This window comes from Ciconia boyciana, chromosome 1 (genome assembly GCF_034638445.1).
Source record: "Ciconia boyciana chromosome 1, ASM3463844v1, whole genome shotgun sequence".
Classification (NCBI taxonomy): Eukaryota; Metazoa; Chordata; class Aves; order Ciconiiformes; family Ciconiidae; genus Ciconia; species Ciconia boyciana.
Window position 1 is genome coordinate 172998923 of NC_132934.1, and position 27135 is coordinate 173026057.

Consider the following 27135-nt stretch of genomic DNA (forward strand, 5'->3'; position numbering starts at 1 on the left):
GATTGATTTAAAAATACTTATCTGTCTTCTATGCATACTATGGCTTCATAACACAAATTTATCAGGTTTTAAAAAAATTTCAGATGAACTTAGTTACTATTTTCAGAAGTCCAGTATAATCTAAATGCTAAATAATAAAAACTTCAGGAGTTAAGTAGATGTCAGTTGCTAAATTCTGACAATGGACGCTCACAAACAGCATTATTGCTGAAATAGATTCTTTATTTCTGAAACATTCCAAAACAGCAGTATACACAGTTGTAATCAAATATTAAGTCATATGCCATTATAAGAAAGCATTGATTAGTGCAATTGGATTTTGTAAAAGATCTATCAAAAAGATTTATTCGCATTAAAACTCATTTTCCATAAGCAACTGTTAATAAAACATTACAATTTTATTCTTTGTAATAAAGTACTGAAAACCAACTGTAGTTTTAGAGATCACTGCATCTTTGTAAGTGCAATGTGACTTATTATGCTGCGATTTTAAATACAAAACACTATGACAATAAATTAACAATTGAACAAGTGGTGAAAGACCAACAAAACCATGCTGACCCAGCTGGATGGCAATTCCCAGTGAATGCTACTTTTTTTGTGCTTCTGCAACATAAATATACTGCTTTGTATTGCCAATGGTACGATTTTGTAAGGTATGTTCCTAGCGCTAAAAAAGTACATTACCCCAAAAATATTATTTATGGCACAGAAAAGTTAAATTATCTCTGTGTTGTTCAAGGTTCAGGCAAGTTTAAATGAACTTAAGTATACAAAATAAAATGTACTGGAAACACTAGAAAAAAAAAAATTAAAGCACATACATAAGTCCCCCCAAATTCAAAATAAAATGCATGATGCCTTTACACTGAATAAATTATCTTAGAATTTCAGTACGGCAAAGCTGCCTGGAAAGCATTATCTCCTAGTTCTTTCCAAGGAAATAGTCTGGTACTTTGCACATATATAATACTTTCTTCAGTTCCAAATGCCAACACTGCCGTTGTTAGTCTGATAACAATGCAGCTGTTCAGGTAACTGATTAAGTGCAATATTTAGTATTTGATAAGATGTTCATTTTTTAAAAATGACATTGCATTATGGATGGTTACATATTAAAATCCCGGGGGAAATAATACTGTATGACCCTCCTTTCCCAAATCATTGCTACCCAGCCAGCTGGGTAATGAAATCCGCATTATTTATTTTCCACTGTTGATGGGCATCCTTCATCAATAGCAGCCGTCTCTCCAGTTCCCATCCCGCATCGCGCTGAGGGACGAAAGTGGCTTTGGAGGCTGAAGAAAACTATATTAAATGAATGAAAAAAAAAAAAAGACAAAGGAAGTCATATTTCATGTAAAAGATCAAAGTTACAAACATCATTTACTTCTGTAGCAACACTGGCTTTGTGGCTTGTTTGGAGACATCACTCTGGTATATTTCTGGCTCCATGCTAATGCAAATGTGAAATTAAGGCCACTTCCAATGAGACCCCATTACTGTTACTAGTCTTAACAAGATAAAAGGTTGGTAAAAAGGAATTTGGTGAATAATTCTCATGATGCATGAGAGCCCTCTAAATGGGAAGATTTAGTTCTTCAGGACTAAAGGCGATAAAAACCTGTTTTTGTCACTATGGACAGCAGAGATCTAATGGGAAATATTTGCTAAAAAGCTGTTGTGCTCAGCATGCTCATCAAAACCCAGCACTTTGTAAAAACACTATGCACTAACACTGAAGAATTTAGGCATCTTATCGGTGAAGAACTCTACCAACTCCTGATCCAGACACATGATGACGTGTTTCCATCCCACAGCCAAAGTCCGAGAGTCACCAGTCCCAGCACCAACACCCTTGCAGGGTACTTGCCATTCTCCGGGCCCCCACCCTCACACCTGGGCTGCATCTCTCACTAAGGAATGAGGACTTATTAAAAAATGCTTGTTGACCATCTTCCAAACCCTCCAGGTACCACCGAGTTAACTGTTTAATTTGCCGCAACCACATTTTAGTTACAGCGCAATTTGCTGAAAATAAAGTGTCCCAATTCTGTGAACCTGTTTCTTATAAAACCAGGTCTTAAGCCTTGTTCTCACTCTTCTCTGCTTTTTTCTGTGAGTTACTGATGCCTCCTCTCACTGCCAAATGTTCCAGCCCTTGGCTGGAAAAAGGCAGAGGTATGTTGTAAGGCAGACAGTCAGTAAGTTAAAAGCAGTCACCAGAGCAGCTTCTCGCCTCTCTGCTACAACTGCTTTTTTAGGGGCAAAAAAAATTGCACCTAAGTAAAAAAGGTGGCTAAACTTAGGTTCAGCCAAGCTGCTTCTGTGCAGCTCCACTTCGTTCCAGTATCACTTATCTTTGATATAAAGCCAGTTACTTGAGGCATAAAACATGACCTGCCTCTGCCGTTTTCTTCAACTGCTGCTTTCATTTCTTATTTTCCAGACAGAAAAAGATGAAAGTATATTTAACAATCTTCAAGAGAAAATGGAGAGGACAGAAGTAAAGAAAAATTAACTAGGTTGAAAATAAATGTAAGAATACTGGTAGGTATCCAGAGTCGAATCTCTGCTACCAGGCAGTGAACAGGAAAACACATCAGCATTGAAAACTGTTTCAAACAAGCACAAGCTGTATGATGCTACGTGGTTTGAGACAACAGAGTTTTGGAGGGGCTGTAGTCCCCTTCTACTTTCCCATCACCAGGCTGCATTGCAGTGACTGGCTCCAGCACAAGGCAGCAGGAACAACCAAGTCTCCCACCTTGGCTCCAGAGCTGTGCTTATGTTGCTGCCATGACTGTGCCTGGTACCTGGGATGATCCAGACCCTGACCTGCTGATTGACTTCCTGGCTTTATCTGGGACCTGCCTTGTCACTGTGAACTTGTCTGGAGACTGGGACTGTTGGGTGACCCTGGTCACCATCAAAGCTGCTCTTGGTTGGGTACTGTGGGGCAGCCTGGCTGTCCTACTCGGCTCCTGGCTCACCTTGCCTTACTGGAAGCTGCCTCTGCTGCCCCTCACATTGTGCGCCAGGGTAAGGATAGGTGGTGGAGGACTGGCAGACGGGATGGGAGGTGAGAAGGTAGGTCTGCAAGCTGCCCAGAGCGTGGAGTTGGAAAGGGCTGGGGGTTGCGTGGATCCATTCAACAGGAACAACAAAAAAAGTGCTGCCTCACTTGTAAGGCTAAGTAGAGATGGACTGTACTGTAAAAATGTCTTTACACTGCTGTCCTGGTTTTGGCTGGGATAGAGTTAGTTTTCTTCCTAGTAGCTGGTATAGTGCTGTGTTTTGGATTTTAGTATGAGAATAATATTGATAACACACTGATGGTTTAGTTGTTGCTAAGTGGTGTTTACACTGGGCAAGGACTTTTCAGCTTCCCATGCTCTGCCAGGTGCAGAAGAAGCTGGGAGGGGGCACAGCCAGGACAGTTGATCCAAACTGACCAAAGGGCTATTCCATACCATATGATGTCATGCCCAGTATATAAACTGGGGGAGTTGGCCAGGGGGTAGCGATCGCTGCTCGGGGACTGGCTGGGCGTCGGTCAGCGGGTGGTGAGCAGTTGTATCTTTTTTAAAAAAAATTATTATTATTTTTCTTTTCTTTTTCCCTCCCTTGTGTTTTGTTCCTCTCTCTCTCTTGTTTTCCTTCTCATTACAATTCATTATTATTATTACTATTATTTTGTTCCAATTATTAAACTGTTCTTATCTCAACCCACGAGTTTTCTTACTCTTGCTCTTCCGATTCTCTCCCCCATCCCACCGGGGGGGGAGTGAGCGAGCAGCTGTGTGGTGCTTAGCTGCCGGCTGGGGCTGAACCACGACAGTCCTTTTTGGTGGCCAGCATGGGGCACGAAGGGTTTGAGATAATAACAGATTAACCAGAGCATATTAAGGAATTCAGATCTGTTAGTAGTTGTGGGACATGATATTGATCCATCTGTTCCTAGCATTGGTTTACCTGATCTGCACCATGCTCATTTTTTTGCTGTACATGTTAAAGATCGGTGTTGGTTTTTGCAGTTTGCTGTGCTCTGCTTTAATTGGTGATGTTTTGCCTGTGAGATTTGTTATTAAAACAGTGACCTTGGCTTTATTTTGGTATCTAAGTGCTGTGCTGAAACAGTTATTGTATGTCGGGTATTACCTTATGGAGACAATTCGCAATTATACCTCTTCCTCTGAGAGGTTTTTTATGGAGGAAATGCAGAATTGTACCTTCACTACTTTCTTATACAATGCTTCCTCCTTCATTACAATAACTTTTCAGTATCTTGAACATCCTTGGGTAGTTAAGATACTTCTATTGGTATTGCTTGGGAATACTGTTTCGATCTTGTCCAAGATTAGTAAGCAATTTAAGAATATCATCCAGAGATCTGCCCCAAGGCTGGATAGTTATGAGTAGCAGGGTGTGTGGGATAGCATGGGCAAGTACCTAGGACAGTGGGCACCTCTAGCGTTTTGGAACTTCACCCCTGAACAAGTGCAGAATCCTGAAAAATTAGTAGAATATTTGGAAAAAGTATGTCATCACCCTGGCAATTCTAGGGAGACGCAAATCACTGCAATGTGCTGGGGTCTGGCCCATGCCTACCGAGCCCTGTTCAACACTATTCACAACCCTCAAGGATCTGGTGACAAAATGACAGGCACTGCAGCTACTGCAGCCCCCTCTGCGACAGGCACTGCAGCTGCTCCAGCCCCCCTTGTGACAGGCACTGCGGCTGCTCCGATTCCCCCTGCGACAGGCACTGCGGCTGCTCCAGCCCCCCCTGCGACAGGCACTGCGGCTGCAGCTGCTCCGGACAACTCCGTTACAAGCACGGCGGTTCAACCAGGGAACCAACCCGTGTCAGTATCAGTTTGCCCCTATACATAAAAAGAAATCCTGGAAGCGAAAGTCAGCTCGTTTAGAAAGGGAAGATGAAAGAGCAGGGCCATCACAGGGAGAGGAAGAGGAAGAACTCGTAAACAAGACAGAAGCCACCCGATCCCTATGCCTGAGTGAGCTGCGAGATATGCGAAAAGATTTCAGCCGTCGTCCAGGCAAGCATATTCTCACCTGGCTGCTCCGATGCTGGGATAGCGGGGCCAGTAGCCTAGAATTAGAGGGTAAGGAAGCCAAGCAGCTGGGATCTCTTTCTAGGGAAGGGGGCATTGACAAAGCGATTGGAAAAGGGGAACCAGCCCGCAGCCTCTGGAGGCGACTCCTGTCAGCTATAAAGGAAAGATAGCCCTTCAAGGAAGATGTTGTATATCGCCCCGGGAAATGGACCACCATGGAGAGAGGTATCCACTACCTGAGGGAATTAGCTGTGCTGGACGTGATTTATGATGACCTGGATGATGTGTGGTCACCCAAAGATCCAGATGAGGTCCAGTGCACACAACCTATGTGGCAGAAGTTGGTACGGAATGCACCACCATCATGTGCCAATTCATTGGCAATACTGACGTGGAAAGACAGAGACGGTCCAACAGTGAATGAAGCTGCTAGTAACCTCTGGGAATACAAAGAAAGTATCTCTTCCTCCCTTGTCTCAGCTGTGGAGAAACTGTCCCAGAAGGTCCAGTGACTCAAAGAAGATATGTCCTACTCCCCACCTGTAAGGGCCAGTGTCTCAGCTATTAAGAGTCAGCGTTCCTCTGCTCAAGAGAGAGGATATAGAGGGTACACACCACGGGGCAACCCTATGGTTTTACTTGCGTGACCACAGAGAGGACATGAGGAAGTGGGATGGAAAACCTACCTCAACCCTAGAGGCACGGGTACGTGAGTTGCAAGGAAAAACAATCACCAAAGGGGGTTCTTCCAGGAAAATTGCTGCTCTGGTTTCCAGTGGACAGTTCCCCAGACAGAGTAAAAGGGCTGATCTCACTCCTGATTTTAATGAAGGAACTCCTGACTCGTATATACAAGAAATGGGTAATGAATATTATGACCAGGACTAGAGGGGCCCTGCCTCCAGCCAGGTGGAGGAAAGGGACAACCGGGTTTACTGGACTGTGTGGATTCGATGGCCTGGCACATCAGACCCACAGAGGTATAAAGCTCTTGTAGACACCAGTGCACAGTGTACCCTAACGCCATCAAGCTATATAGGGGCAGAACCCATCTGTATTTCTGGAGTGACAGGGGGATCCCAACAGCTAACTGTACTGGAGGCTGAAGCGAGCCTAACTGGGAATGAGGGGCAAAAGCACCCCATTGTGACTGGCCCAGAGGCTCCGTGCATCCTTGGCATAGACTGCCTCAGGAGAGGGTATTTCAAGGACCCAAAAGGGTACTGGTGGGCTTTTAGTATAGCTGCCTTGGAGACAGAGGAAATTAAACAGCTGTCCACCTTACCTGGTCTCTCAAAGGACCCTTCTGTTGTGGGGTTGCTGAGGGTTGAAGAACAACAGGTGCCAATCGCTACCACAACGGTGCACTGGAGGCAATATCGTACCAACTGAGACTCCCTGATTCCCATCCATGAGCTGATTCATCAACTGGAGAGCCAAGGAGTGATCAGCAAGACTCGTTCACCTTTTAACAGTCCTATATGGCCAGTGTAAAAGTCTAATGGAGAGTGGAGACTGACAGTAGACTATCGTGGCCTGAATGAAGTCACGCCGCCACTGAGTGCTGCCGTGCCGGACATGCTGGAACTGCAATACGAACTGGAGTCAAAAGCAGCCAAATGGTATGCTACAATTGATATCGCTAATGTGTTTTTCTCAATCCCTTTGGCAGCAGAGTGCAGGCCACAGTTTGCTTTCACTTGGAGGGGTGTCCAGTACACCTGGAATTGAGTGCCCCAGGGGTGGAAACACAGCCCTACCATTTGCCATGGACTAATCCAGACTGCACTAGAACAGGGTGAAGCTCCAGAACATCTGCAATACATTGATGACATTATCGTGTGGGGCAACACAGCAGAAGTTGTTTTTGAGAAAGGGAAGAAAATAGTCCAGATCCTCCTGAAAGCTGGTTTTGACATAAAACAAAGTAAGGTCAAGGGACCTGCACAGGAGATCCAGTTTTTAGGATTAAAATGGCAAGATGGATGTCATCAGATCCCAGTGGATGTGATCAACAAAATAACAGCCATGTCTCCACCAATCAGCAAAAAGGAAACACAAGCTTTCTTAGGCATTGTGGGGTTTTGGAGAATGCATATTCCAAACTACAGTCTGATCGTAATCCCTCTCTACCAAGTGACCTGGAAGAAGAACAATTTCAAATGGGGCCCTGAGCAACAACAAGCCTTTGAACAAATTAAACGTGAGATAGTTCAAGCAGTAGCCCTTGGGCCAGTCCGGGCAGGGCAAGATGTAAAGAATGTGCTCTACACCGCAGCCAGGGAGAATGGCCCTACCTGGAGTCTCTGGCAGAAAGCACCAGGGGAGACTCGAGGCTGACCCCTAGGGTTTTGGAGCCAGGGATACAGAGGATCTTAGGCCCACTATGCTCCAACTGAAAAAGAGATATTGGCAGCATATGAAGGGGTTGGAACTGCTTTGGAAGTGGTTGGTACTGAAGCACAGCTCCTTCTGGCAGCCCAACTGCCACTGCTGGGCTGGATGTTCAAAGGGAAGGTCCCCTTACACATCATGAAACTGATGCTACGTGGAGTAAGTGGGTCGCGCTGATCACACAACGGGCTCGGATAGGAAACCGCAATCGCCCAGGAATCTTGGAAGTAATTATGGACTGGCCAGAAGGCAAAGATTTGGGGATATCACCAGAGGAGGAGGTGACGCATGCTGAGGAGGCCTCACTGTACAATAAACTACCAGAAAATGAGAAGCAATATGCCCTGGTCACTGATGGGTCCTGTCGTATTGTAGGAAAACATCGGAGATGGAAAGCTGCTGCATAGAGTCCTACACGACAAGTCACAGAAACTGCTGAAGAAGATAGTGAATCGAGCCAATTTGCAGAAGTAAAAGCCATCCAGCTGGCTTTAGACATTGCTGACCAAGAAAAATGGCCAGTGCTCTATCTCTGTACTGACTCATGGATGGTGGCAAATGCCCTGTGGGGGTGGTTGCAGCAATGGAAGCAGAACAACTGGCAGCGCAGAGGTAAACCCATCTGGGCTGCAGCACTGTGGCAAGATATTGCTGCCTGGGTAGAGAACCTGGTTGTAAAAGTACGTCACGTAGATGATCATGTACCCAAGGGTCAGGCCACTGAAGAACATCAAAACACCAGCAGGTGGATCAGGCTGCTAAGATTGAAGTGGCTCAGGTGGATCTGGACTGGCAACATAAGGGTGAATTATTTATAGCTTGGTGGGCCCATGACACCTCAGGCCATCAAGGAAGAGATGCAACATATAGATGGGCTCGTGATTGAGGGGTGGACTTAACCATGGGCACTATTGCACAGGTTATCCATGAATGTGAAACATGTGCTGCAATCAGACAAGCCAAGCAGTTAAAGCCTCTGTGGTATGGAGGGCGATGGCTGAAATATAAATATGGGGAGGCCTGGCAGATCGATTATATCACACTCCCACAAACCCACCAAGGCCAGCGCCAGGTGCTTACAATGGTGGAAGCAACCACCAGATGGCTGGAAACATATCCCGTGCCCCATTCCACCACCCAGAACACTATCCTGGGCCTTGAAAAACAAGTCCTATGGCGACATGGCACCCAGAAAGAATTGAGTCAGACAATAGGACTCATTTTCGAAACAACCTCACAGATACCTGGGCCAAAGAGCATGGCATTGAGCGGGTATATCACATCCCCTATCATGCACCAGCCTCTGGGAAAATTGAACAGTATAATGGACTTTTAAAGACTACACTGAGAGCAATGGGTGGTGGGACATTCAAACATTGGGATACACATTTAGCAAAGGCCACCTGGTTAGTCAGCTCTAGGGGATCTGTCAATCGAGCTGGCCCTGCCCAATCAAAACTTTTACATACTGTAGAAGGGGATAAGGTCCCTGTAGTACACATAAAAAACATGCTGGGGAAGACAGTCTGGGTTACTCCTGCCTCAGGCAAAGGCAAGCCCATTCATGGGATTGCTTTTGCTCAAGGACCCGGGTACACTTGGTGGGTGATGCAAAAGGATGGGGAAGTCCAATTTGATTTTGGGTGAGATTTTGATTTGGGTGAGAATAGCCAATGAACTAAATGGTAAGATGTTAATTGCTATATAATACTGTATGTCATCACTTTTATGGTTACTATACACCATATCAATGGTATTTCAGTAAGGACCACCCAGATTAATGAAGAATGAACTTCGATGAAAACCAAGCAAAGTGCAGCAGTGATGGAACCAGAACTGGCTTCAGCATGCAACAATCCAATACCACACACGATCTCTTCTGCCCTGAAGGACTATTATGACAGATGGAGCCCAAAGTCATGGACTAAATGAACTTAAACATTTTAGAAGGATGGCGCATAGACCAAGGGAATGATAGCTGTGTGTACATATATATATATATATATGTATATATATATATATATATGTAAAGAGACAGGAAAAGTGGTGGTGATTAATTGTATTAGAAAGGGTAGAACCTGGGCATCATGTAAATGGTATAGGGTGGATACTGTCCTGGTTTCGGCTGGGACAGAGTTAATTTTCTTCCTAGTAGCTGGTATAGTGCTGTGTTTTGGATTTTAGTATGAGAATAATGTTGATAACAGGCTGATGTTTTGGCTGTTGATAAGCAGTGCTTACACTGGTCAAGGACTTTTCAGCTTCCCATGCTCTGCCAGGTGCACAAGAAATGGGAGGGGGCACAGCCAGGATAGTTGATCCAAACTGATCAAAGGGCTATTCCATACCATATGATGTCATGCCCAGTATATAAACTGGGGGAGTTGGCTGGGGGGTAGCGATCGCTGCTCGGGGACTGGCTGGGCGTCGGTCAGCGGGTGGTGAACGGTTGTATCTTTTTTTTAAAATTTTTTTTCCTTTTTCCCTCCCTTGTGTTTTGTTCCTCTCTCTCTTGTTGTTTTCCTTCTCATTACAATTCATTATTATTATTATTACTATTATTTTGTTCCAATTATTAAACTGTTCTTATCTCAACCCATGAGTTTTCTTACTTTTGCTCTTCCGATTCTCTCCCCCATTCCAGGGGGGAGTTAGCAAGTGGCTGCATGGTGCTTAGCTGCTGGCTGGGGCTGAACCACGACAACTGCTTTTTGGATGCATGAATCTCTGATTCAAGGAGAAAAGCAGTTAATATTTAGTCAAGTTGGTTCTCTTGGCTATTATAATTTTATTTTACAAATTATCAAAAGCACTCCCTCATGTGCTTGATCCTATGCAGTAAATACTGAACTTCCCTAATGCAGGCCCTATACAAAGTGTTTAACAACCTATTTTAAGTATCTAAAATACCAATAATTTGGCTACCTAACAGTCTGGCCATAGGCATGAAGACACAGCTTTGCTCTGAATGTGCACTTCCTCCCTGACCATCTGATTAATTAAAAAAAACCAAAACAAAACATCTTTTCAGCAGGTCAGCTGAATCAAGTTATGACTAAAAACACTTTAATTTTCAGTATACTAACAGAAGCTAGACTCTTAAACTGATAATCAGAAATACCATTCCTTAGAAATGACCACAGCGACAAAAATCAATGGTGAGAAAATCTGCCACTGATGGCTGAATTCTTTCCAAGAAAATTCCATGTGAACTGAAACCACCTTTATTTTCCACATGAATAAATAAAATGAAACAAGGGTCTTGAAGAACTGTAGGCTGAGCTCCAATCTGCCTGTGCTTTTAGAGTCCTGTAAACTTGTCATTCCCACAGTGCAAAGACCATCTATCTTCAAGGATCATTGGTCTGGCTCTACAGCAACATATGATGCTGCTAAGGTACATTTGAAGGTGAAAAAACAGGAGCCCAGACTTTCTGGACTATAAATAGCTTTGTTACTGATTTGAATCAGTTTATAATAAAAACGGTGTTGAGAGTACAGTGTCTCACCCTCCCACTGAAACTTCTTAACTTTTTTTTTCTTTAATATTGTCTGTTGTACGAAAAGTTATAAAATAGCAAGGGACTGGTATTCATGGGCCAGAAAGTCTCTTTCTCACATGTTGCTATGAAAGATTTAAGAACTTTGCAGAAGAACATAAAGTGGAGGAAAGGAAAAAGAAAAAAAGGAAGAAAACCCTCTACTATAAAGAACTCTAACACACAGAGTTCCAGCAGAGAGCAAAGGAGGTTATAATAGAAATCTCAAGGTACAGTCTTCATCAAAAAATAAACTGACAGCTCTTTATCAAAGTTTCACGACAGTTGGTCAAAATCTGTTGTCAGTCACACTGGTGTAATCCCTGAGTAACTCAACCAAAGAGAGAATATGAGCAATTGAACTTATTCTGGATCTAGCCAGTATCTAGTGAAAAGTATAAAAATGGTGAGAGCTGAACAGTGACAGTTCATCCAACAGAAAACCAGGTGGTCACACAGGCCCTCACAAGAGGAGGGATGCGTGCAATGGGAAAAAATAGTTGGAAGAGTTGACACAAGTTGATAGAAGTTTCTCTTTGAGAAACTTCATCACCTATTAATCACAGAACATACAGCTAAGAGTTTAACTCCCAGCTGTGATAAGGTGATTAAAACACAGTCTTCTTCCTCAAGCTTATTTTATTGCTTGCCCTAAAAAAAAAAAAAAAAAATCATTTGGAGATTAAATTCTCTTGGAAAAATGCAAAAACGCATTTGCGTAACAGTATAGTTCATTGCAGATATGCGATACTCCAGGATCCCCTGTTTGCCGATTGTCTGCCAGCTGGAATTGAAAAGATTCAACCCAAGACTGCACTATCCAGGATATTTCCTTCCTCATGATGCTGTAATGTCACAAGTTGTATTTTTACAGTCTACCACCATTTACAACAACAGGGATGCAACTCTTTCTATTTGAGTACTCTAAGATTTGCTCATCCTGTGATATTGAAATAGCAGTTGGCACAAGTCTGGAAGAAGGCAAGCCACATATGTTAATATGATGTTTCCATTTGTTTTGATTTCTTATTGATGGGTTGCAATCCATTCTTATTTATATGTGATTACGTTCTACCAATTATCATAGTTTGCTAGGAACTACCAGCAAGCATTGTTCATCGTTATTTCTGGAAAGAAATCTTCACTCATTCAGTGACTCAGCACTGTGAGCTAGAAACTCTTCTGTTTTATAGCCCTACTTCATATTCAGGAGGAAAAAAAAAAACAAACCACAATCTAAGCCAAAGCCATCCACATAGGGAAGGAGGCCTGTTTAACTCTTACCTTCGAACTGGCTGTGCAATCTTACTTCTGGGTATGCCACTCCCATTGATGGCCAGTGATGGTCTTGGAAGAGCACTGCGCCCTACAATCCCTTGACTGGCAGTCTTGTTTGGCATTGGGATCCCAGTGTTAGAATATAACTGCAAGTTGTTGGACACTGGAATACTGCTACTACTACTACTACTACTACCTTGTACGGTTGGGCTTACGTAGGCAGTAGCTTTGAGAGGCTGTCTGACAGACACTGGAAAATGTCCCACACTGTGAACTCTATGTTGAAGCTGTCCTGGTGATGGAACTGTAAAGAGTGGTAGAAAAGAAGTAACAAGGTCAGTATGCAAAGATAAGGCTGGGTAGTAACGCTCATTTCTAGATAGAGCTGAACAGGGATAAACACATCATTATACAATTCACTTGCTATTTATAAACTGCTGAAAAACCCCTTGGATCCACTACTGTATTCAGTAACACTGCATTCAACTAAAATACCCTGTTTCATCCCCATCCTGAACAAAAATCCCACCCCATATTCATCCTTGTTTCTCCCCTCAAAGAGGTTTCATTAGCCATTATAAGCACACTAATTCCACCTATGCAATTAGAGCTTTAAACAGGAGAAATTGCTGAAGGTATAAATTAATTACTGTCAGATCATTTAAATTTTTGTAAGGTTGCTTGCAATAACTACATCTTGTTTAAGGAACATTGCATTAAAGCATTATAAAACATCACAGAAGTCTAAGCTTTATGTATAAAAACAATAAAAGGGCTACAAAAAGGTCTTGAATGTAACAGCATATTCTACGGCCGACGTTAGGTAAACTATAATTTTAAATCAACGCTATGGGTTACAGAAACTTTATATAGAGATTTTCTACACAATCCTGCCCTCTGGTGTACATCAGCCATGCATGTTTTGGAGTCCACATATCAAAAGCAAACCGTCAAAAGCTTGAAACACATAAACTAACATACCGCATACAGGCCGCATACTACATCTTAAAATCATTTAAAGACACAAGAGAAAATACAGATGTGTCATTCAATTAAACAATACTGGCAATATATTGCTATGGAACTCTTATCATAACACAGCTCCTTAAATACCCCAGCACAGCCACTTATTAGAAATGTTTTTCAAAAAATTATTTCATAAAAATCACATTTTATACACACACATATATATACATAAACACACAGAGAAATACATACTTCTAAGATAGTAAATAAAATTAAACTCTCAGCACACTACCATGCAAATTCAAGTGGGAACCTGAACAACTGCTTCCATTCTCCTATTCAACCAGGACAAAAATAAAACAAAATAAATCCAGCAGTCAAGTATATTTTCCAGAAAAGATGCAATTTAATAGTTTTGAGCCTTCCAGTACCTGAAGGGGGCCTATAAGAAAGCTGGAGAGGGACTTTTTACAAGGGCATGTAGTGATATCCTATCACTACTATCAAGGGGTAATGGCTTTAAACTGAAAGAGAGAAGATTTAGATTAGATATAAGGAAGAAATTCTTCACTATGAGCATGGTGAGACACTGGAACAGGTTGCCCAGAGAAGCTGTGGATGCCCCATCCCTGGAAGTGTTCAAGGCCAAGTTGGATGGGGCTTTGCGCAACCAGGTCTAGTGGAAGCTGTCCCTGCCCATGGCAGCGGGGTTGGAACTAGATGATCTTTAAGATCGCTTCCAACCCACACCATTCTATGATTCTATGATTTGTAAACTGCTCAAATTTGAAAAAAAAAACAAAAACCAACACCCACAGGAACCGGGTTTGCCAACTTCTCCCTCCGAAACCTCACTGGACATGCAAGGCATAAGTTAAATCCTTTCTCCTGCCTGTCTCCAATGAAATCCACTTTTTCCATTTCCTGCCAGAGTACCTCAATCACTGTGCTAGAAAAGATGGGTTTGGATCTTGATCTATCTTGTTCACATTCCACATTAATAATTCAACATCGACTAGATCAATACTCCCTTCATCCCCCCCATCAAGAAGTCACCTAAATTAAACTAATTACAGAGTCATTTTAATTCCCCCACTCAAGAAGTATATTATACTTGAGGATATAGCCCTCTGTTTACCACATTTTCTTGGAAGGAAGTGGCTCAACTTCAGTAGGAGAGAGGTCATGTATTTTAAGATAGCATTTCTACAGTGTACTGTAAAACCAGCATTGTATAAATTACCAAGAAAAGCAGATTTCAATTCTAGTGTCAGAACTAAAAATGTAAGCTTATATTAATTAATTGCATTATTGGTGCTTCTACAATACTACTACTAATTATTACTATAATTTCAGTTTTAAAGTTGGCACAAAATGAATGGACAAAGAAAAAAAGAGGTGATGAAACTCTCAATACTGAATAACAAGATGGGCAGAATTTGCTTTCCAAAATAGAAACTTTGAAAATCCTGAGCTATATTAAAATCTGGTGGGAAAGGAACACAATCTGCTTTTAATTTTTCATAAAGCAGAGGATCAGTGACTGGGACATGTATTTTACCACTCTATCAATTCCTTGCACATAGCCAAAGAACACAGGTACTTACTACATGACTGCATCCTTGAAATTCCATTACTCGCTCCGTGCAAATTGGAGTCAAAGCTCTGACTGTTCCTCACAGTGACTGGAGAACTAGCAAAGCCAGCACTACTGTTAATGGTGGGGGTACTTGGCATCCGAGCAAGGTTAGGCATGCTTCTTCGAAGTTTATCTGAAGCAAAAGAAGACAACGTCCATAATCATGTAAATTTCCAACAAACACAAGCAGCCTCTGAATAATTTCTGTAGAAAATAAAAATTAAAACAAATTACTTCAACACAAAGAAAGGTTTTGCTCTGCAGGAAGAATATGAATACGTTATTGACAGGCTACTAATTGAACCCTTCTGACTATTGTAACAGCATGATTATTCACAAATAATTTAAAAAACACCAATAGGCAGTACATTTTCGGAATCACAAGGATTTAAACAGTAAAGTGTCATAATAAGGATGAGTTTCACATAAATGTGTAAAGTAGGTCAGATGAATCATGCCCTAAATTTGCCTGTTTCTTTGCAGTGAATACAAAAGAAGACTGCAGTGATAAAGTCACACACAGGTATCTACACTGTGGATGTCTAAAGACAGGTGAGATGAATCTATCCTAAGTGACTAAAGTCTTGCTTTCAGGTGCCAATGAGATGCTAAAAAATTCCATTCGGTACCTAACCTTATTAGCATGTTAAGTTTCTGCAGGTGGCCATGCGCAAACCCTGTAAAGTCTTGATGCTGTTCAGTTGCTTGGAGCCCTGGGTTGGCATCAGGATTTTCAAATCTGGTGGTTCTTCCTCCTACCCCACTTGTGGTGCCTGATCTGTTGGGCGTTTTCAGAACAGGCCTGCAGGGCCTTTCACAAAAAGAAAACTGCAAATGCCCCAAATGTTTCTGGGGCAGGTTCAACAGCTAAGGCAAATGTCTAAGAGGTCAGAAGATGTCTGCAGCCCCACTCACACTAGCTGATTTGGAGGGAGAAGCTGAAACCAAGTCTGACATCTCAAGCAGACTTCCCAACCACAACAGCATTAGGCAATCTAAGGTGAAGCTCCTTCGCTCTCTTCTGCCATAGGGCCAAAGGGAGATGACTCAATTCTGTATAATCAGAAGAGGCTGGCAGGGCCAGAAAGGCACACGCTGAATGACCTGGTCTGAATTGCCTCCTGTGATGTGACAGACTTCAGTAAAGCACCACTGTGGAGAAATAATGGGTCATTCGCTAAATTGTCATTGACAACACCACTAACACTGGCCCCTTGGCCAGCTTCAGGAGCACAAGTGCTGTGCCTTACTGAGGTGGCTATGTTTCTCCTGGTATCGTGGTCAGCGTGGAGGCCACCAGCTCCTGCCCCGGCCATAGGTTCCAGCGCCTGGCAGATATCTGCCTCCAGTTCTTACACTGCAACAGAAAGCAGGGTATGCTTGTCTTCTGTCAAGCAGATACAACTGCTCTCTCCAACGGCCAGCAGGGCATTTCAAGATTGACGTTTTGGATTTATGCACAGGAACGACACATCACACACAGCTTGGAATGGCTGTTTTGGGTCGACCTCCTAGCTCACACAGGGCAAGTTCACTCCACAGAAACAATGAATTGACTTGGGAATCTCTGTTTATCAGTCCACATAAATATATAACCTATTTAGCACCATCATGAGCTCCTCTAATCCTTAAAGCTGCTAACAACTGGCGAGTAATAAGAAGTGACAGTACAGTTCTATCTATACAAGGTATTAGTAGTCACTAACAGTAACTTCAATATACGGGATGCCTATGTAACTCCAGCAAACTGAGTCGCAGCAAGGCTACAACTCCAGCTAGTTTTTATGACTGGTCCTCATGGTAAGAACTGGTACAGAATCCTGCAAATAGTCAAAAACATCCTTGTACTTCAAAGGTCCAGCATTTCTAATATCCTCATGTCCTGAGTCCCAATCACTAGTGCCTACCTACCCTTGACACTATGTCATGCACACTAGTCCTGTAATGATGAGACCTTCGTCTCTTTCATCTCAACTAAAGTTGACTTTCAGTCACTACAGATGGTCTGACATAGAAAACCATTGCTGCCTAGGAAATAGTTTAAATATTCCCGTGAATTAAATACACATTTTCATATTTTTGAAATCAAACAGTAGGTATGGGAGGTAAGATAGGGAGGAGTTCAGTGCAGGAAAAGGAAATGCAAGGTTTGAGTTCCCAGAAACTAGAGTACAGCCAAATCCTAATAAAGAACCAGTTTAAGAGTAATCCTTCATCCTTAGAGTAGTTGTGCTTCAGTGACTCATGACTGAAGTGACACTGGCAGGCTGAAACTGCCAGTGGTACAGCAATGAACATTAGCAAAGGGATTACCACGGTGGTTCAGTCAGGTGATAAGTATTAATATCACTGATATAACAATGATAAAACAGTTAACAGGCTTCCAAAATTGTCCTGGGGATGCAAACAATGGCATCCATACAGCTACTATATGTCCCTATTTCTAAAATACTCATGATTTTGCAACCTGGAATGGCAACTGTCTTCCTATAATGCAATCCTTGTCCCAGAGTGGCAGAAAATTCATGAATATGGGATGTCTGTAGCTACTGTTAATTTTGGAGCCCTAGCCTACCCTTTAAAATCCTAGGTCAACATTACAGCACTTGGCAAAAAAGGTTTGAGCAGCAGGATGGTGGTAGGGAAGATGGCACTGCATAATATAGCTCTTCTAATACTATCCACATATCACGTTGTATAAGCAGAATTCCTTGGACTCTACTCTTCCACTCAGGGACTGCATCAGCCACCACAGGCATGATCTGTGCCTTGAATCGTCCAGTAGATGCAGCTACAATAGCAGGAAACATAGGTACAGAAGTAGCTTGGATTTCCTCCATGTCATGGGTGGGCATGTCTTTTGCCTCCTGTTCATTAGTCCCTTCTCGTTCCAGCAGTCTGCTCTGCTGCTGATTCATTCAGTCCTCAGGCAGCAGATTCCTGCTGCACCTGCAAATTCTCATCCATCGAGCATCTGCGTTACTTCTTTGATGGGTCCTTGTGTCTGCTGAGATAAATGGCCCTGAAAAGCAATGAAAATAGCAGGTCAGTTTTGTGTTTGGGGAAAAGCCAGAAACGTTCGTCTTGATGGCATTTTGCAGCTTTCATCTCCTTGGATGATGCATCCTCTTTCATCTCTTTCTTGAAGTTTGTTCTGTCACCTGTTCCCCTCCTAAGAACAGTGGAAAGAGCCTTACAAACATTTTGTTTGTAAGTGAAATGATGGCTCTTGTGAACTTGATATATGGAAGCAGAAGGTGGGAGTTATGTGATTTTAGTATTATTTCAGGCCACTGAGACGTGACTAGATACGAACTTGCTAGAAATATATGAGAAGAAAACAAAAATATTTTCCCAAGCCGCTAGTAGCAAACCTTCCCTTTCTAGAGGTCTTTGCTCTCCTAAGACTGATGAGAAAATTAACAGAGAGGCAGACTAGAGCTGAGATGTATTCTCAGGTGAGAAGTAATTTGCCCAAACAGTCCTGTTTATGATGAATGCTGAAATTTGCTACGGTTTCTGCTACCTCTTCTGCACTAATCTGGTTCAGTGGCAAACCTAAAAACATCATCAGTTGTTTACAGTTTGTTCTGTTAGGAAGATGTGGATATTAACACCAGCAAGGAACTCCAAAGGACCTGCACCTTCTATAGCATTCAAAGTTATTGTGACCCACTACTGAGTCTCAACTATAACCTAGTCCGAAACAAATATGATGTTTAAGTAGGATGCAGCCATATAAAGCATCACAGATGTATCTTCACCTTTCCCAGCCTTCTTTGAGATGTAATAGCATGACCTACAGACATTGTATTATTGAGATATTTGAAAATGTGAAGAAAATGCAAGGATAGGTCATGCAAGGGAGTTAATAATCAGTTCTTGGTTATTACCACCTTCTCAGAATAGTTCGTGCATATACATACTACTTGTCACTTCATAAGTGTTCTTTAGGTGGCATACGTTGCCTTTGTTTCATCTGCAGCAGAATGATACATCAAAAATTGCCTACTGCATGTTTACACTTTTCCTCCCATGTGGCATCCATGCTGCCGAATTGCCTGTTGCCTACAGCACAGGAAAAACTGGGAATTGTGAAATATAGGGTCCTCTGCCCTCCACTGAAAATGTACATGGAAAGACCATCCCACAGCACAGATCATATTCACTACTGGTAAGAAACGGGTCAAAAAGCAGGCAAAAGTGTCCCTTATTTTGTCAATCATTCCACAAAATTGCAGTAAAGACAGCAGTTTGCCTCTTACGCAGCTGCTTCAGTTCTGATTTTTTCCAGGAAGTTCTTCCCCTGATGCCGTTTCTTCTCTGAAGTCAGCCTGGGATTGGTGGTCCAGCTTCCTTCTGGCAGGACACCAGAAGAGGCAGCACCTGCCTTCTGTCTTCTGGTCCCAGCACCGCTGGTGGCCGCTCTCATTTCACTGCTTCTTTTTTTTTTTCCTTCCCTGACCTAATACTATCACCAGCCAAAGATTAATGTCCATGTAGCACACAAACTGACCTTGCCCTCGGAGCAAAGCTGTCCCAGAAGAGGTGCGCTCTTGGTGAGCTGCCAGACTGGGAGTTCTGTAGCGGTTCTTCTTAAGTATCATCTTCTCTCTGCCAAGATGCCTCATCCAGTAAGGATCTCCTTGCAAGGAGAGCTTAAGTTGACTCTACAGTGAAGTGTCTTAAAACACATTTATTCATTCATTGTTATTCTCCGCAAGCATTGTCAACGTTTTATTTGAACAAAAGGACTCACAAGCCTTGCTAAAAGTGCACTATCGTTAAGGAATGTGATATAATGAATCATAATTATTAGTGTCTCGGAGAAATCTATATCACTGTTTAAGCTACATTAGTTTCTTACACATATTTAAATCTTTCACACAAACCCTGCAAATTCAGCTCTGCCTTATCTGTATTGTATGCACAAATAAGTTGGGGAAAAATCATAAGGAAAAGATCTGTGCTTTTCTATTTTAAATATTATGTTCTATATTATGTAGATATTAAGGGTTTGTTCTGAAATCCTTAACAAACTTGTAGACTCAATTACAACTTAACTTTAAGGGACTAATTTCTCTCATCTTTGAAGACCTGAGTTCAGTATCTGCATTACATTTGTTATGGTTATAACATTTATACACACATAAATACACCAGGGTCTAATTAAAGGTCTGTGGAATTGTCAGTTGATACAACAGGGACATCAGTGTGTAAAAATACAATAAGAACTAAAGAATAAGAACTAAAAACAAGTCTTTCAGTTAAGCGAGAGACACCATTCTTCATAATTGTCAATACCTACATTTTACTAATGTTGAACGCTTCCATTTTATTTAGAATTATTCTTTCATCTCACCCTGGCTTCACAGGCATATGTCTCCCTCCACAGATAGTTACAGCAAATTAAAGATTTTTCCGTTAGCCTTCCATGGCTTCTCCCCACTGATTACTATTCTCAATAAAACTTCAAAGGTGACTAAGTAAGATTTTTTCTCCTTTTCTTTAATAAAGAGTCTGCAACAATTTCGTACAGTGAATTCTCCCTTCCTTACTGAACAAGAGAGGTTTTGAGCAGAAAAACACTCTAAATCAGTAAGAACAGACCTTTTCTCACCTCTCCAAACACACCAATCAATGTTAGTTTATACTGAACTGATATCTAAACACAGACCTACTGCCCCTGAAATGCTGCTCTTCAATACTGGCCTGGAGTTTGCTTAAAAAAAAAACCACAACGAACCAGCAATGAAAACATCTGCAGCTTTCCAAATGAGGCAAGAGTGTTGCAACAGCCAATGATGATCATAATATTTTGCCTGAGAAAAGCTGTTCCTCAGAAGCGTACGCAGTAAAGTAACTCTTAACTAGTAATTTCTGGAAAATAAAAGCAACGTTTTTCAAGTGAATGGTATCCGTGGCCTGTTTATGAAGGTATCAACCAAGCTAAAAAGTTAAAAATCAACATGAAAAGGTAATGGAAAATATATTAACCACATTGCATGCACTGCTACTCAATGAAGGACGTATTTTTCATCTGCCCCTTCTTACTGTGTTATAATAAATTTCTTCTTTAGCTGGAATAATTTGTCCAAAGTACAAAGTTTCCAAATTTCAGGTATTATACCAATGGTCACTTTAAAATGCACATGAAATAAGAGGTGCCAGGATAAAAGTTTGTGAGGAAGCTTATCTAAAGATCTTGAAAGTAGGCCTGAACACAAGAAGATCAATCCCATTTTCAGTATCTTGTCTATCCTGAATTTTAACTGTTCTGGATGTTTTCACAGTACTATAGTTCTGTTAGTTCTGGTTTCAGAAAATCAGAACTAATAAAAGGGCATAAAAATTAAAAAAGAATAAAGTGACCAAACAGAAATAAAAACTATTTTTTAAAAAGTTAAAATGGATGAGATTACACTTTTTTTTTTTTTTTTTTTCTGTGACACAGAAGTACATTTATGGATAACATAAAGCAGAAAACAGCTTGGGTTTATGAAATTTGGTGATTTTTTTTTACATGAAAATGACTAAATATAAAGTATTCTTGATATTGATAGTTAGCAACATTTTAAGTTGTTAACCATGAACAACTTCAAATTAGAGGAATGAAAGAGAGGTATAAACATAAATCTTTCAATTGCCAACATATTAAAAGCTTTGTTAAATTATAAAACACACACTAACTAGACGGACTCGCTTTAGCTAATTGCAACAGATACTCCAAAGCTATTCACCTCCTGTCTCTCTCAGATCTTTAAATGATCTATTTCTGACCCACTAACCGATTACAAAATCCCTGAAAACCAGAATGCCTTAAAAAAAGTTCAGAGATGGAATTTTTCTGACGTAACTCATCATTACAGACAATTCAGCTGATTTAGGGAGAGGGTGTAATTAAACAAGAAGAAAAAAAGAGCAGATTTCATGCAAAGCTTTTCTATTTGTAAATCCTTGGCAGAACTGGAAATAAAACTTACTTGAAAGCAAAGATAACACACACACACTCTACAGGTGATGGCTGCAAAATGTTGTTTGAGAGGTAACAACAGGTATGCCCACAGCCTATGCTACAGGTGGCCCCAAATACACTTTACACACATCTTACCAAATTTACATTTGCACACATCTACCACTCCATGGTAGCATTTACCAGGAGCCTTTCAGTACAGCAAGCTGTTGGAGACTGGCAGTAAACAGGACTGGTACCATTGACTCAGAAAATATCCTGGTGGGATAAGGTGAGAGAAAGAACCTGGGCCTGAGAGTGGGGGCTAGATGGTGTGGTATTTTAAAACAGATGTATGGTATTGTATTTTAAAATAGATGTACAGCAACGTAAAACAGGGCAGAGTGTCAAAATTACACCAAGGGGCAGCACTTTGCTAAAATACACTGGCAAGAACAATGTATGAGTTCAAAATTATGGCCTCAAACACAGCTGGAAAACATCTGTGAAGAGTATTCTCACCCCAAGCACAGGCAGAAGATTACTAGGGTGCCAGAAACACCAGACAATCTCTCTGCTACCTAAAATGCGATCCTGTGGAAGGAGAACAAGCAGACCATTGGCTATAGTGAGATTGGACACCTAGTGCACAATTCAGTGCCTATGTAGAGATGCCTCATGCCATTTGAGAGACCTTGGGTTGTCTAAGGCATCTAAAAAGCACTGACACATGGCGATTGTGAAGCCAAGCAGGGTGCATCCGAGTACCTCATACAGCACTAAGTGCTTATATGGGGGCAGCTGAATTGGGCCCTTCATACACATGTGGGCACCTACACCTCAGCATCTAAACGTAGGTGCTCCTCATCAGGTGACCAATATTATACTCTTAAAAAGAATTATTAAAGTTTTCCAAGTTTATCACACCTGCAGCATATTTGTTACAGTACAGGTAGTTGAAGTTGGAATAAGTACCTCAACTATCATGCCATACCAAACTTCACTAAAAGCAGGTAGGATAGCACCCCTGATACCATTTGTTCCTAAAAACAAAAAACTGTACTTGACCTAAACACATAAACAAGTTTTGGGAAGACACTGGGTCAAAGTTAAACACTGTTTTTTCACCCCAGACTGAGTGCCAAAATTCAGTATTTACTTGCCACTTACTCTTCTTTTATGGAGAGCCTTGTGAACGATCACGCGAACCAGTGTCCAGACTGTTGACTGCACATACAAGACCACAAGTCATCTCTTTGGGGGAAGAGGAAGGAAGAAAGATTTGAGGAGACTGTTGGAACAGCCAAAAGCAGCACAGCATACGGCATGTGCAAGTTTGATTAATTATGGATGGTGCTTTCCACATGTATTGAAAGCAGTAACTAAACACTTTAGCCCCTCCATCTATCACACCCCTCTTTCTCATTTGCCTTCTTAAACTGTAACAGTGTGGAAACACACTGTCCGTCACATTGAGCTTCAGACATATTCTTGTTTTGCAGTCTACCTCCATTTCAATGTGTAGGAGGTCCTGAAAGACAATGAAATTGTTGCCAAGATGATGAGAAGTGCCAATTGGAAGATGATGTTGTAATATTACTCAGACATACTCAACACAGCGAACGCTTGACTCCTTGTCTGCCAACAGAACACAGACAAAGTAAAACATTTCTCACCATCAGTATTTGCCACTTATGTGGATCAGTGCTGCATGAGTCAGAGGCTGAAGGTGCAGAAGCTGAAGAGATAATTCCTCTCTAAAGATAGTGGTACTGGCTATTATAGGACTGCCTGCCATTCCAGCAAACAGGTAACTGAAGTCGCCTGTGTCCGTCCTCACAGCGACACCAAACATGTTATCCAACACCTCAAAGTTCTTGAGAAAAAAGGCAACCAGGTGGTAAAATTGGTGGCCTTTTTACATTTATACACTTTCTAGTTAATAAACTAGGAGTTTAGTACTTTTTGTGCCCTGTAAGTACTTTCTGAGGTTTCCATGTGGGAATCCAATGCTTAAGTTCCACTGACATGGAACATGAAAAAATCATTGAAAAAGCATTTGGGGACCATACAAAAAGATTGCAGCACCACATCCTGCCCTCATTCCTGAATAAAAAATGCTCCATATTCTTCCTTTCTATCTCCCCAGCAAATTTTCTGCAAGCCCATCAGCGCTATCCCATTCTTGTACCTCACCAGCAAGAAAAATAACACTGAAATTAATATGGCACATATGCTGTACCAACAAACACCCATGTCTCTCTACACTCTGTTAACATCAGCTTTCATTATATATCACCATTTGTTGATTATACTTCCACACCATGTCTTACTTTGAATGCAAGTGCTTTTGGCACCAACCCATCATGTCTGATTTGTCTGGAAAGCAACATGCATACCTGTAGCGCTCTATAAATAGCAGCTTTGTGTTGTTTTGAACAACACATTTATTTTCTTGCCCCAGGGTGAGCTGTAACCTGTAAAGTTACAAACAAGACCCTGACTGAAAACTGTTTTGAATTAGCCTGGGGAAAAGACAGAAGGAATAGGAAAGTAAGATGCAGTAGGAGGAAGAAAATTGTGATCATAATAAAGAATGAAAGGAAGGTAACAGCAACAACGGAGGGAAACTTAAGTCTTGAGTAAGCACCAAGACACAAATCTTCCAGAGACTCCGGAATACATCTCAAATGCAGTGCAAAAAGCAGCAATGGCTCAGGATAGTTTGGGACTGACGTTATCTCCCACTACTTTAACAGTCCGCCCTACCAGACCTGGGACAGGAGCCGAGTGTTGACCCCTGCCGTAAGCACCCATTGCGGATTCACAGCATAGCTGCATTAACAGCAAAGTCAGGAATAAGAAAGGGAATGAAAAACTGAAAACCCTGTTTTGTATTTTACTGTATCCATGACGGACATGCACAGGCCAAGCTCAAAAGCCTTATCAGTTCTTCTAACCACTATTAGCCTGCTAAAAGATGCTGCTCTTTCCTTTTTCTTCTTTCTTCACTTGTGGTCGCACTTACAGCACTTTAAAACAGACTAAAGCAACAACTTTCATGACTAGGTCACAGATTACATTTTGTAGCAAATTACTTAACAATGGCAAACCTCAATCATTTGCACAGGCTTAAATTGCTTGTTACAATTCACGGACTGATCTAGCTGTCCTGCACTAAACGCACTTTGCTCTGTTGACACAACTTGATCTTTAAAAGAGAAAACACCACTTCTCAGAAAAGCATGCAACCCACCTCCATTAATCCTATTTGGTTGCTGCTCTGGAGTTTGGGCTTGAGGAGAGTAGTAGGGCTGCTGATAAGTATTTGAGGGGAAGTGCGGGGAGGTCGGGCTCCTCCTGCAGTCCCGGATACTGGAGAAAGTCTGTGAGTGAGGAATCCCCCTCGGGAAGGGGGAGCAGCGAGTCAGCCGCGGCTGCGGAGGTGGGAGGTGGTCAAACTCTTCCTCGTCCTCAAGACTATAGCGATCGTATTCCTGGTCGCCGCACGTCCCTTTCTTTCCCGCATGCAGAGAGACGCTTGAACTGTGCCTTGACACAGATGCTGAAGTTGAAGCGTAATCTTGCCTAAGGCCTGTAAATTCCAAGAAGAGGATGATTCGGCTTCTGCTAAGTGATTAACTCTTAACATGCACTTCAATCTTGAAAACTAAGCAGGTAAGGAGACATAGTTTTACGGCAAGAATTGAATTTACAGTGTCACCAGGCTGAAGATCTGAGGTAGGATTCAGCTGATCTAACTTTCAGTGTCTACCTTTTGGGCATCTAAGACTGAATTATTTCCCTTGAGATCCCTTTTTAATAAAAAATAAAAAAAAGAATACAGACATCTCCAAAACTCAGTACCTGTGAGATGTCTTAGATGCCTCTCAGCGTAAGATGAATTGCCTTCAGGAGGCACCTATTTCTCTACCAACAGAAAGACTACAGGACTATTAAGTATTTAACTTTTAAACATTCTTAATTAGAGGAATTAACACGCAATTAGTTTTCCAAGGTATTGCTATTAAACTTCTATATTCATGCAATGAAAATGCTGACAATGACATTTCCTAAACTTAAAACCCATGTAAATATTGTGGCTCTCCAACCTCCCTCAACCAGAATTAGTTCCTGCTAGCAGCCGGTCTCACAGACAAGGCTTAGTGGTAACACACCTATGTTTTAGACAGGTACACATCCTACCACCCCCTTCTCAGAAGGCCAGGTTTTGAAAACCATCCCACTGTTAGCACTGCCCCAAAAGAGCATGTTTGCTCCGGGTTAAGTGAGACGGAAACATCCACAGCCCTTGTACATCCCCCTTTTCCCAACTGGCACAGCAGCCAGGGAAAAGGGGGGTGTACATCGTATTTCCAGGAGCCGAGTCATTCCACCAACACCTGCGGATAACAACTTTCCTAGATTTACAAAAAGCCCGCAGCTTTGACGGATATCTTTGCTTCATAATGTCTTTGCTTCCCCCTCCCTTGAGTGGGAGTTTCTATTCGTGGCCATGAAGAGAGCGTGCCTGCGTGCACATATAATACTACCACTTTCCACAGGATTAAGTGGACAACAACAGTCATGTGCTCAAACATTCTGTACCAGCTGCCACTACAAGGATGAGATACAACCATTACACCTGACATAGATTAGAAGAAAAACAGTGTTTTTCTTTCCAGTTCACCAATGACCTGATTCCTTAAAGAGCTAAGTACTTGAAGTCTTTTTTTAAACCTCACTCCGAAGGAGATGACAACAGCTGTCATTTAAGTAACGCAATCCTTTGTATCTTTGATCGTCATAATTTTTTTTTTAAATTATTATAACTTTCTCATAATATCAGAAATTTTCCTAGCTGTGATCACACACATTCGCCAGCTGGGAATTCAGCTATCCTGGAAAGTCTCACGCTTGCTAATTTCTCTGCTGAACATAACATGTGTCACCAGATGCTCAGCAAGTTCAACCGCTGACAAGTGATCGCGCCGACCTGCTCAGTCTGGCTGCTGCCGCCAGACCGCAGCTCTAATTTTTTCTTTCACATTTTATTTTTATTTTATTTAATCACTCATTACTTGGCATTTTCCTTCAGTCACCATCCCTGAATTTCTCTTTTTTCTCATAATTTCCTCCTTGATGTCTCACTTGGTACTAACAGGAAGTGAGAAAGATACTGCACTTACTGTCTGAGTGACTTCTAAGTCAAATGCCCTTTATTTATGAATAAAGACATTTTCCAAAAATTACTATCAAGCCAAACTATAATCTGTGTCAAACAAG

The 27135-nt window shown here is 41.8% G+C and overlaps 1 protein-coding gene across 2 annotated transcripts in view; it reads right to left on the reverse strand.

The window, feature by feature from the left end:
* Nucleotides 1-291: 291 nt before the first annotated feature.
* Nucleotides 292-27135, reverse strand: part of SLAIN1 (SLAIN motif family member 1) — a 63385-nt gene continuing 36541 nt past the window's right edge. For both annotated transcript variants that reach the window (XM_072854102.1, XM_072854093.1), the window contains 4 exons: nucleotides 25106-25444; nucleotides 14866-15030; nucleotides 12299-12596; nucleotides 292-1308 (listed from right to left, as the gene is read on the reverse strand). In XM_072854102.1, coding sequence (XP_072710203.1) covers nucleotides 1233-1308; nucleotides 12299-12596; nucleotides 14866-15030; nucleotides 25106-25444 — 878 coding nt within the window. In that variant the 3' untranslated portion in view covers nucleotides 292-1232. The remainder of the gene's footprint in view (nucleotides 1309-12298; nucleotides 12597-14865; nucleotides 15031-25105; nucleotides 25445-27135) is intronic.